Source organism: Neopsephotus bourkii, unplaced genomic scaffold, assembly GCF_033783945.1.
Source record: "Neopsephotus bourkii isolate Nb327-2 ecotype Australia unplaced genomic scaffold, CSIRO-AGI_Nbou_v1 NB_107, whole genome shotgun sequence".
NCBI lineage: Eukaryota > Metazoa > Chordata > Aves > Psittaciformes > Psittacidae > Neopsephotus > Neopsephotus bourkii.
Genome location: NW_026900624.1, coordinates 12,450,704 through 12,463,089, shown reverse-complemented (window position 1 = coordinate 12,463,089; position 12,386 = coordinate 12,450,704). Strand labels below are relative to the sequence as shown.

Below are 12,386 nucleotides of genomic sequence, written 5' to 3'. Positions count from 1 at the left end.
CCGGGCGCGCCCGTGTCAGCGCCGCGGCACACGGAGCCCGTCGCTTAGGGCAAGCAGGGATGCGGGGTCCGCAGAGTGCGGGAGGCAGGCAGGGAGGGAGGAGGAGAAGAGGACCGGAGGGCTGGGATGGAAAGAGGCAGGAGCTGAGTGGGGAAACAAGGCTGGACGTAGCGCCTGAAGAGGAGAGGAGGGACTTCTAAGGAGGGCGAAATGGAACGGGACAAAACACAGGCATAAGAATCCATCCCTAGTGCTGGGTCGTCCTGGGGGAATGGGAGGAGCGGGCTCCCTTCGGAGAACCATAAACCCTGGAATGAGGGTGTGAGCTGCTTCTCCTCGCTCCCCCCATCATTCCAGATGCATGATGACACCACATCCCACCATCTCACTGGCTTTTTTTTTTAACTTCCCCAAATTGTATTTTGAAGACAACCAAAAGCAGAACGTGTTCTGGGTGTGGCTGCATGTGATTTACCCAATAGCCAGAGTCGGGGGGACTGCCGAAGGGGAAAGACAGAGCGGCTGCTGCAGCGAGTGGACACCGAGGGCTGCAGTAAGTGATGGGGACCCTATCTATTGTCTCAGTGCTCCTCAAGATAACCTAAAGTAGAAGAGAGCAGAGGGAGATTACAAGGGTAAACTTTTCTTCACATGCTGGGTGTGTGTGGAGGGGGGCTTAGCCACATGGATGAGAAAAGAGATGGAGAATGAAGAAAGATGGATAGAGAAAGGCGATGTGAGTTATGTGTTCAGTCTAAAACGTTTTGGAAACACCTGGAAAACTGGCCAGATGAGGAGGGAGGTGGTTAGGAGGGAGGCTAGGAAGACCAACTTGTGAGGGAAATGGAGGCAGCAAGCAAAGAGTTTCTGTGCTATAGTGGAGGTTATCCCAGTTCCAGCCTTTGCTGTCCCCTGACTCCTCTTTCTTCCACAGTGATGAAGACCCCTGGAGCCTGTATACTGTTGTGTTTCTTAGCACTCTCCTTGTTCTCAGCTGGTGAGTCCTTGTGCTGGGGGAGGATTTCTTCTCCACCCTGGCCCCACGGAGTTTCTTAGATCACTTACTTGTGCAGTGATCTAAGGAGAAAGACATGTAGATGGACAGTGAAAGGGGAAGGACCAAAACAGGAAAGGCAAAGTAGATACAGGGATCATAAAGAAAAATTTAGGAACTGGGAAGTGGTTTCCATATGTGTCCACTCTCCATTAAGTACTGGGTGTTACAAGAAACAGCGGTCCACAGCTTCCCCTGCAGGGATGTTTGGGTAAGCAAAACAGCCAGGTTGGTTTGAGAAAGAGGGGTAGCTGTGCTTTGTGCTGACTGTAGTCTGCTGTTGTACCTGGCTTGGCATGATCTGCAGAACATCTCCCAGTGCTCCACAAAATCTGTTCTGTCACCATTGTGAAGCATTTGCTGTCACAAGTGGTTCTTGCAAGAATGGCCCCATTCCGGGCCACTCAGCTGCCAGGAGCTTTTGTTGGTGTTTTATACAGCAGCTGTGAGAAACCTGACCTCCGTAGTTGAAACCATCTCTCTGCTTTCATTGCTGTGGTTCTGATCTGATGCTGCGCATCTTTCTTTACTTGGAGTTACGTAGACATCATAGTCTGAAGACTCGGGACAGACAGTAGAAGATTAATTGCAGTGAATGGAAAAAGCCTAGCACAGGAAACACTTTATGTAGGAGTCAGAGGACTGCACCTATCACAATCAAATCAGGATGTTCCAATCTACTCTCCTTGGTCCTTACCTCTTGCTGAAGCCTGTTCTGCTGCCAATAGCAGCACTTTTCCCTGTAAAGGTGCACAGTTGAGGATGTCATGTATGTGACTGAAGCAGGGAGGTGAGGCATCCAAGAAATGTAGGTGACCTACACAGTTAGAGGAAGAAAAAAAACGCTTTTATGATGCATTGCTGAGAGGAATATTTCTTACTTTTGTGTGTTTTGTTGTATCATTTTGGGGTTTGTTTGGTTTTGGTTAGTTTTGTTTTTTCCTTTGGCTGTTGTTTTTCAGTTGTTGGATTATTTTTATTATTTTTTTTAACTTGGAAAATAACAGGAATCACCAGCTGGTCTCCCATTGTCTCTTTTGGTTTTGGGTAAGCTACTGAGCAGTGAATCAGGATAGCAGTTTTAGGCCTCAAGGATGAATTTACTGCAACTTGGACAGTGAAGCCCAGTTGTTTATAAAGCATATGAATTGCATACCGAAGCAATGTAAGTTCAAGTGATTGAAAATTGGATAAGAGAGTCACTTCTTTTGTCTCCTCGCATATGCAGAGGTTTCACTTCACTTCTATCCTGTTGTTTTAGAATTGGACCAGTTTTCTGGTTCTGTTAGGGAGGGGGGGGGAAAAGAAAAGCTAGTAGCAGCTGAATTTTCAATGTCAGGCTGGGGAGACTCCCTGCTTCTTCTGTATGACTCCTATTTCAAATCTGGCACTGCTGGCCTCTGCAGTGGTTTCAGAATCTGTGCCCTTCATTTTGTATCAGAAACAAGTGAGAAAGTGTTCAATATAATTTTTTTTCTCCTCTATTTGTTACCGTTAAGAGATTAGCCAGAACAGGGAACATTTTGGACTGCACTACATTGTGCACTCAAGTCATTATGCATGTCTGGCTCTCCCTGGGTCCATTGCCAGCAGCTGAGCCCTCTCTGGCAGCTGGGTGGGGAAGGGAATAGCAGGGTTCATCAGCTCCTCTAATGCTGCAGAGCAGGATTATATAGGGTCCCAAGAGTCCCTCTTCAGCCTGCAAGTAACTGCTCTTGGAATGAGGAAGAACTAAGACTAAAGCTTCAGACCCAATAGTTTTTACCCATGAGTGCTTCCATTAAGAGCAGAAAGCTAAAGGCCGAGTTCATAAGACAGGGTGTACTGTTTTTGGCCTGCTCCTGCACACATCCCTGCAGTGCCCCGCTTCACTGGGTTTTTCCTGCCAACTCCTTCCTTCATTCCACCCCAGTTATGCAGACATTTCCCTCCTCTGTGGCTAGCAGGAAATATTTTCCTATTCCTGGCTGCTGTAGGAAACAGCTCTCTCACCCTTTATGTTCGGACAAATGAACAGTTGAGCTCAATTTCTTCTCTTCCCACACAGCATGCACAGACAGGCCTTCATCATTCTCACTCTCCAGCACATCCAGGTGCTGAGAGGAGAAAGGTTATCTGCTTTGTGCAGCATGATAGACGGGTAATTATTTGCCTAAGGAGCTACAAGATCTGCAGTCTTTTTCTTACATTGCCAATGACTCAGTCTGTGACCCCAAGAAAATAAATTCCATGACTCTTTCATAAAATGGAGATAGGGATTTTGACCGACCTCCAGAGCAGAGGGATAATGTGCAATTTGTTTTGCAAGTGCATCAAATGGGGTTTCAGAAATACAAAAGTCCAGTAGCAGATCTGGAGGTATTTACTATCTTGTCCCCGTGCTTAGCGTTTGACCCTGGTGGAAGCCACAGGGATAGGATCAGGGCCTGCTGTATCCGCAAGTCTCTTAACGGCAAACCCAGCCAGCAGTGGAGACTGAAGCAGAGAGATCATTTCTCCCTTCAACAGAGGGCAGTGGTGTCTCCTGAACAGATAAGCATCTCATAAACATTTCACAAGGGCTGCAGACTGTGGAAATCTCTGTGTCCTTTCTTCACTCCCCTCTCTTCTGCTCTTGCAGACTGGTTTCCATGGGTGGCCAGTGGGCAAGAACTGGAAAGTGCGACTGGTAAGTGTTACAGGCATGTGACGTGCTAAAGACTGCTTGTGTGACCCAGATGTTCTGTGGCATTACAGTCTGTTTAATTGCAAGTGCTGTTCTTTTTTTTTTACTTGCCTCTGACATTTGTGAGCTTGCCTTTCAATGGAGATTAAACAAGCCCTCCAAGACAACCTGCTAAGTGGTGTGTGTTCTTTACAAGTAATTCACTAGTGTTGGAGTCCTGAACACTTAGCACATGAAGTTATGTTCACAGTCAAGGGTTGTGGGAGATCCACAAGAGCTGATTACTCTTAAGCCACGAGATGCTTGGCAAAATCCCAAGGGTGCACAAGTGGCATGGGGCTTTAGCAGTGAGGCTACTGAGAAAGGGTATTGGCTGGTCTTCAAACTGGTTGTGTTGTTGGGGTAAATTGCTTTATTCTTCTGGACTTTTTTCCATTTCTGTGACATGATAAAGTGATAAAAAGATAGAAATGTATGTTTGCATCATGCTTCAGCACCCAGAAAAAACACAACAACTTGCATTTTCTACAAACCGAAGCCCCTGGCTAAGCCACCAGACATCTCCCAGCTATGATCCTGCCATACGTAATACCCAGGGCTTTCCGGGCCAGTCCAAAACATGTCCACCAAGCTTTCCTTTCCTTCACACCTCATCACACCATCAGACCTACCCCAGCTTTGCCATCAGTTGCCTTTCAAAGAAACTCGTCTGCTGATGGGATTTCTGCAGTCGAGGCTAGGTTCTGGAGTTGTCTCCCTCCTTTTCTGTAGTGGGTGCCTCAGGTGTCTATCCTACTGCTGCAGGAGCCATCAGAGCATCCATTTCAGGTGGCTGTCTTTCCCATCGAGATGCTCTGAATATGAACTGAGAGTTCAGTAATGGCTGATGCAACGTTTGCACTAAGAAATACAGTCCCAGGCCTCTCATGGAAAAGGGGGATGGGTACGGGTGGGATGGAGGTACTTTATTTAAGTATTTACAGGATTGGATCCTGCTGTCTCATGAGCCTACCATGGAGGTTAACGTAATTCATGCTAGCTATGTAAGGGACCACAAAGTAAAGACAAGCTCTCAAGGATATTCTCTTTTCCAGGTGAAGCTAGCACCGACTCTCTTATCAGCACCCCTGGTAAGATCCTATGTCTTGGCAACTTCAGCCTTCTTTTTCCTTTTTCATCTTTACTTCTGTCTACACAGACCCAGAAATTGCTCATTATGCCTCTTCCCCTCTTCTGACACCTAGCAATGTTCTTTCAGCATTTATGGCTGTGTGGGAGTCCTTTCTGTGCTCCATTCAGCGAGATGAATTAAGGGGGCTTAATGGCCTGTTCTGCAAGGAAATGCCAGTCTCACCTGGTGTACTAGGGCTCTCTGAAGCCGTTTGCACTGCAGGAAACCATGAAATCTAAAGGTGACCCAGTCTGAGCTTCCAGAGAAGGTTGCAGAAAGGAAGAGACTAAATGATGAGAGAGGGAAATTGGTCAGGTTCATCAGTTAACTGGGCAGCACTGGGACGCAGCTTATGTCTGTTGACAACTAGCGGCTATGCTTGAGTGCTCAGGAGACAGAGGTGGCGAAATAACCCGAAAGACAGTAATAAAGCAAACTCTGAGCAGCGGTGGGATGGAGAGATTGCAATACTATTCTTTTAGTACTGGTTTCCCTGCTGTGCCTGTGGCTGTGTCCCTGAGGGCAATACAATATATGTGAAAGGGAGGGTAGACAGAAGAACTTACAGCGTGTGATGTCCCTCCTTAAAGAGCCAAGACTTGCTGTGGGGACAGACCCAGAGGAAGGACATGGGAGTGTGGGCATTTATAAGCTGGACCGATCCTGCCAGACGCAATGGAGGAGAGGGCCAGAGGCCTAAGAAGGAGCCTCCCCACTTCTTTCAGATGAGTCCTGCTTCAAATCTGGCCTCAGCAAGGGTTCGTCTCTCTGCTGGGACAGTCTGTCAAACAGCCCCCACCTCAAAGGGTGGGGGGACCAGGCAAGGGCAAGGAGAGGGAGAACACATCTGGTTGGTGAAAAAGACTAAATGTGCAGACTTTACAGCAGAGTTTGGCTTCAAAACACTTACTGTGGAGGGATCAAGAAGGAAATCTTTACAATGGATGTGCCGTGAGTCCCATCTGTGCTCTGAAGTGTCCCATCAGCTCTAAGACACACCGCTTATTCACAAGGAAAGCCTGCAGTTACTCTGACAAATCAAATGGTAACAACATCACGATTAGCACTGTCTGTGAACCAGGTGTGGGATCCTGCTGGTCAGGAGTGGTGGGCCACCAGCAGAACTGTGGGAGGGGGAAAGAGGCGGAAATTTGAATCTTTCAGAACATCTTCTCTTTTTCCAGCTGCAGCTGTCACACCGCCTGTGCTTCTTAGTCCTGGTGAGTTTATTCTCAGTTCAGACCCAAATGTTGTGGACCCTCCTTGCCCAGTCCCTTGCACACCCAGAATCCTGCTTTTCTGACTGCCCTAAACATAGCCCTAACACCCAAAAACCTCATTCTCTCTACACACATGTATGGCTATGCTTCTGGCTGACACTATGGCACATGAACAGGAGTAAAAGTTCTCTGTAACTGTCAATGAAAGCTTGCACTGGCAGTCAGTTCTCTGGGTTCCTTTCCAGTTTGTCACTGGGTAAATAATAAAATGTACTGGTTTACTGTTGTACAGGTGGGTTGTTTTATCATAGCAGAGCAACTTCCTTTTGACCCTTTATCATGGACATTAAAGAACCAGTGGTCTGGGGATGCGGTTTCCTAAAGGAGTCACTGTTCCTTAGGAAGAGGCAGACACAGGCTCCTTTGCTTCTTGTCTAGATCGATGGCAATCACAGCAACTAAATGAATTTACCTGATCTTTTGAAATTAAGTCAAGATGCCCTTACAGTGCAATTTTGAATAGTAGTGGTAATGCTTTATGGGGAAGCTTGGGCAGATTTTTATCATTGTTGGCTGGGTTGCTGGCACTACATTCATGTTGGCTTTATACCTTCTGATTTCATGTCAGTAACAATGAAATCCTTTTCCATGTTAGAAATCACTCTTGAAAGAACTTTCCAGCTATTTGTTTTGAGTGAGCTAATGTCTAAGAACGAATTACGGTAAATCGCACTAATGTTGCTGCCTTCCATCTTCCAGTTCAGTCTGACAGTGAAACTACAACAGCTTCGTCAGGTATGTTGAAGTTTGGTGCCTGCACCCCCTCCCAGACCTACTTTCACCCACCCTGTTCCCTCTCCAGGCAGGTGCTGGCTAAACACTGACTTTTATCTCCTGGAGAATTCCCTTCACCCTGTTCCTTGAGTTAGAAGTACTGGAAAATGACAGTAATGGAAGCTGAAGTCTTCCTTCCAGGAGGGATGGAACTGGCAGATCACCAGGCCACATGCGCTAGCTCAATTTTCTGCCATTGTCAGTGGGCAAGACCTGGCATTTCAGAAGGAAATGCAAGAAAACCCATCACAGTTTGATACAGGGCTGATTGTCCAGGAAAAAAAGGAACTAGATTTGTGTCCTGACGTGTGAGATTGCAGACGTGTAGAAATGCGTGCCTTAAACACGAGACTGCAATTTGTACTTCATTTATTTGTATGTCCCATTTACAGCATGTGCCTTCTAAACTGAGGATTCCCAGTGGGCTTTGTTTTGAATTTCACTCAACTTTCCCTTTCTTCTGTCTTACGAGGCAAGGGTATCAGAAATGTCTGCCTTATTTTCTTTTTCTTTAAACCATTTCCATCTCACAAGAGAGTGGAAAACTGAGGTTAAGGGCCTTCCCCAGAATCCTGGTGGACGGTACCTAGTGATGAAGCTGTACGTGTGCCAGCATGAGCGCACCTGTCAATGATCCTGAATTGTGCCTCTGTGTGTGTTCCCAGATTGTCGTGAAGAAAAGTTCCCTTGCACACGCCTGTACTCTGTCCACAAGCCAGTAAAGCAGTGTATCAGCTACCTCTGTGTTACAAGGTAAGAAACCAGCAGTCCCAAAGTAAAGCCCTAAAAATATCTCTGGCATGTCCAGTTCAGCGCTTGTTTCCGTTGACATTTGGAGCTTCCCTCAGAGAACCAGTTGGTGAAATGAATCCTATCCTCAGTGTCCTTTTAGGGTGATTAATTAAAACAGCACAATAACTATTATTTCTGCAGCACTATGGAGCTGTAATGTGTCCTATATTGTAATCTGTGTTTAAGGTATTTGGCCATTACCTGAAGTCTTGGCAAAGATTACTTTCCTATTGACAACAGCCTTAGTCTAGGCTAACTAATCCTAAAGAGTTTGGATTGCCTCCTCATCAGTCGATATTTTTATTTAGTTTATTACCTGCATCCCTGAGTATGTTTATTGCCTGTATCCCATGTTTGTTTCTTTGGGTCCCTGTGCCTTTTGCTTCTGTCCTTGATGTGTTCCTGGTGGTCCCCCAGTGTGCGTCGCATGTACATAATAAACAAGGAGGTGTGCTCTCGCATTGTCTGCAAGGAAAACGAGGTCATGCAAGGTGAGTGATGCACAAGATAGCCTAGCTGAGTAGCTGCAGCCATCTGATGATAGAAACTCCAAGCTAACTAATTACCCAACTGCAATCCATGAGTAGTAGCTTCCCTGGACTTGGTTTTATGGCAACTCTGATGCAGTGCAGCCTTGCATCCAGTGCACATGCCATGAAGAACTCTGGGAAGCAGATACTGTACTATCAAGAAGTATGAGAGCTCTGCCTTCCTCAATCTTGAACATGCTCTATTAGCCCCAGACACGCTTTTACTCAAACTTGCCTTTGAGGTTAAAGAGTAACTCTCAGTATTTCTGTTCATGACTAGAAAGAGGATCCAGGCTAGATTTCTTATGAAGTGTCTTTTTTTCAGCAAAATATGAGTGATTTTAATGTATGTTGCACATTAATAAAGTCAGAGGAAATGAATAAAAGCTTGAGGACTTGTTCACTTGCCTCGTGAATACGAGGATTCACCAGTTGCAACAGTTTCTGTAGATGCAGTGAGGGATGTACCTCTAACTGTTCTGGTGGTGAAGAGTTTGGGGGAAGCTTTGATTACCTGTCAACCTGTGTGTGTCTGCTGTGTCTTCAGATGAGATCTGTCGCCAGCTGGCTGGCCTTCCTTCTCGACGTCTCCGCCGGTCTGGGCAACCCCTGCACCTCCCTTGCAGACAGCTCCTGGAGCAGCAGCGCAGAAAGCCTGATGCTCTGTGAGCTACCAACAATAGGAGAGAAGAGAAATCATCATCCACTACCTACAACCCAAGACAAGTCCTTGTTTGTGATTTCTCCACCATTTCCTTGCTTCCCTGCCTTCCCCCACATCCTCTTCTTCAGGTGCTGTAGCATACAGAGTCCCTTCTCTGCTAGTCTGTCTCAGTGGCTGTTGCCCTCTTCTGAATCTGCTGCCAAGGAGGTGGGATGCTCCCCGCTTTTCTCTCAAACTGGTTGGCTTGCTATGAGCTGCTCATTTCCCAGAGGTCCTTATAAATGTGCTGCATCTTCTCTTGCTCTGCCCCTGCAGAGAGACAGCCATGGGGACAAGATGTTGTCCTCTCCAATGGTACAGATCCCCTAAGCTGCATGTCATGTGGAGGAGTGCAGACCTTTATGCCTTATGACTCCTGGTCTAGGTTTCTTGTATGACATCAGTATGAGTTTGGTTATGACTAGTCAGCCTGAGCCTCTCTGCCATATGATGGCACAGCCTCCTCCTGTGTCTGCTGGCCTCAGAGAAGTGACAGCACTGGGATATGAACTGCCCTCAACCCAAGGCAAACCTTGTTGTCCCTATATGGCATTTATAACTACCTCTGGGAAGTTCTTTGTCTCAAGCCCATTGCCTCCCTCACACACAACTGCTACCAAAAGGAAAAATCCTGGATTTCTTATGGCATTGTGTTTTTCTCAAGAAGATTATGTTGGAACAGAGTGCTGTCTCTTACTCTCCCTTCTCTCCCCTGTTCTGTCTCTCCCTTCCCATTGATGAAATCTCTTGATGCCCATTCCAGGCAAGGTCAATGGAGCAGTAAGTATAGCTGCCGCTGCTCCTAAGCCCAAGAAAGACCATGTCTGTCTTCGCAGTACTGAGAACTTGCAGTGAATTAACTTATCCTGGTGACTTGTCTTGGTCTGGCTACCTCCACACTCTCCAGTTGCTGAGCCTGCTTTCAGTATCTCCACTTGAGTTCCTACCTCTTGACCTGGGAGCTCCTGCACAAAGCGGAAGGGAGTCACACATTGGAATGGGACTTGGGAGAAGAATCGTTATCTGGGATCCTAAGTTTTCCTGTGGGCTCTCTGGCTGTGCTGACCTGCACAGCACTAGGTGCTGGTGGGGAGGTAAATGTATCTGCAGGCCAACCTGGGGAAAAGAATTCACTCTGGTAGCACTGGATGTCTGTTTGAGAACTTTGTTTTCCAGATATATGGAGAACATTTCCAGGTATATGGGTAGATTTCAGTATAAGACTGGGTAGGGTAAGTGGGGAAGAGCTGTCTGAAGTGTATTATTCTACGTGACTCTTAGTGACATGATTCTGTGGGACACCGGGGCTAAGCATCTTAGCTCACTGCAGCAGAAGATCAGCAAGACCATATCTCTAGGATGTCTAACCATTGTTACCAAAAACCAGGTTAGTTATCTAGAGTAGGCATTCACCCCCATCATATAACATGTATATTCTGCTGCTGAACTGAATACCATTCAGCCTTGCAGAAGTACTGGTTGCTGCATAGAGCCAAGGACACAAGATGTAGAGGACAGTTTGCTGCACAGAGGCAGACTTCTCTGAAAAAAAGAGCAAAACAATTAAGGTAAGAGCCTCTCCTTCTGCTGTATGCAGCAATAGCTGGTTCCATCCTCTGTGTAGGGGAACACACCCTGTGCAGACACAGATTTGTTCCATATAAGGTCAAACTTTGCCATAAATGGCTAAATCTCAGTATATTAATCCAGTATACATCAGATAGAACTCCAAGTTAGGCAGTGACTGGAATTTCATCCTATACCTAGGGGCATCATAACCCTGCACAGAAAATGATGCTCTTCTTGAGTGCTCGAGGCTCCTGAGACTGGGGATGGAGGAGGAATTTCTGTGTGCTAAGAGTGTACACATTTCTGTAGAGAGGAGGGCACTGAGAGCTTGATCTCAAAGACATTTAAGTCACTGGTAGCCACTGACTTCAATGCTGAAATGCCTGTGGAATTTGCAGGAATAAGATGAGATGTTAGAGGAAGCACTTGGAAATTGGACCAGGCATAGACTCCACTCTGTATTTAGAGCTGAATGTAAGCTGATATAGAAATAGATATATAACTGTATAACATAGCTACTGTAAAGTATATAGAAAATCAACGTTCATACAGTTTGGGGAACGGTTAGAAGCCTTTCTGTTGCTTGCTTTCAGCAGGGACAGGAAAAGGTGCTCCTCTCCAGGAGAACACTGTTAATGTTAGAGACCATATAATGCACACAAAAATATTAAAAGAAAATTTATTTCCTGTTATTCTTGGCAGTTCTTATGTGTTTGGGTTTATTTTTCTCTAGCTATGTTTCCTCCAGATTTGAGGGGAAACTTGACTGCAGCCCAAATCTGTTATTTGGACTTTTTTACTCCGTGCTAGCCCTCCCTTCATTTGTGAATCACAGGTCTTCCTGGGAGGTTATTCTATTTTTCTAGAGATACAGAAAGTTATCTTCAGTATTTTTTCTCCATGGATAGCTGTGCTGGATTTTCCTGACCGTTGGCAGCTGCTGAGCACAGGGATAACTCTTTCCAGCCCATGAGATTTGTGCATTTTTTCACTGTGCATGTGCCATGACCTGCTGGTGGCATATTATCATCTCCGGGTAAAATGGTAAGATGGCTGAACTAAGAGAAGAGCTGTGATAAATCATCTTACAAGCAAAGAAGAATTTGTTCACTGGAGCTATTTAACTCAGTAATGCGAATAACTGAAAGACTACATTAAAAATTACACATGTAGGTCAAAAGGATTAGGAAAATTTATCTTTCATTGAATGTCTGACTTCTGCATAGACTCATCACACACTGACTGTGTATCAGATTTTGGTTAAAAAGATGGAGCACTCAGAGCACGGGGGACTAGGCACTGTCTTCGTGTGCAAGCAGTCAAATCAGAATTTATATGATATTTCTAGAACAAAATTGGCTGTGGCCCAAATTGCCCATTAAAGTGCCTCTGACAGTGTCCCATAGTTCCTCAGGACTAAACCATACAACACAGGTTATTGCACAGCACGATCCCCTAGAATCAGTGCTCTTTCCTGGCTAATGCTGTGGTGTCCGTATCTCAGATGGTTACCATAAAAACAGCCTCAACCCAAGTTACTGTAGATACTGGTCCCATCCACACAGGCCTGTCCCTGCTCTGACTCATGAGCTTTTCTTGGTCTTTTCAGTGTCCCTCTATTGATACGCTCCACTGGCTGTGTGAACAGAGCACAACATGCCATCAATTGTAATTCAGTTTATTCTTCCCTTTCCTTACAGTACTGGGGTCCGCAGACAGATTACCACTTCTCCCATACACAGATTTGTCTCCCCTGCCATTCCAACCTGAACTGTTGTGCTGTGTTGCTGATCTTTGGGTGTTGCTTTCTCTTATGAGGTGGGATTTACATGGTTTTAGATACAGCTC

At 45.9% G+C, this 12,386-nt stretch overlaps 1 protein-coding gene across 1 annotated transcript; it reads left to right on the top strand.

The window, feature by feature from the left end:
• On the top strand, positions 1-11,239 carry MFAP5 (microfibril associated protein 5). The gene is given in 10 exon segments (XM_061361027.1): positions 1-499; positions 502-553; positions 935-997; positions 3,675-3,722; positions 4,814-4,849; positions 6,075-6,110; positions 6,870-6,905; positions 7,610-7,697; positions 8,154-8,227; positions 8,814-11,239. Coding segments are annotated over 10 exon segments (693 nt in total). The 5' UTR covers positions 1-361; the 3' UTR covers positions 8,936-11,239.
• The last annotated feature ends 1,147 nt before the right edge of the window (positions 11,240-12,386 follow it).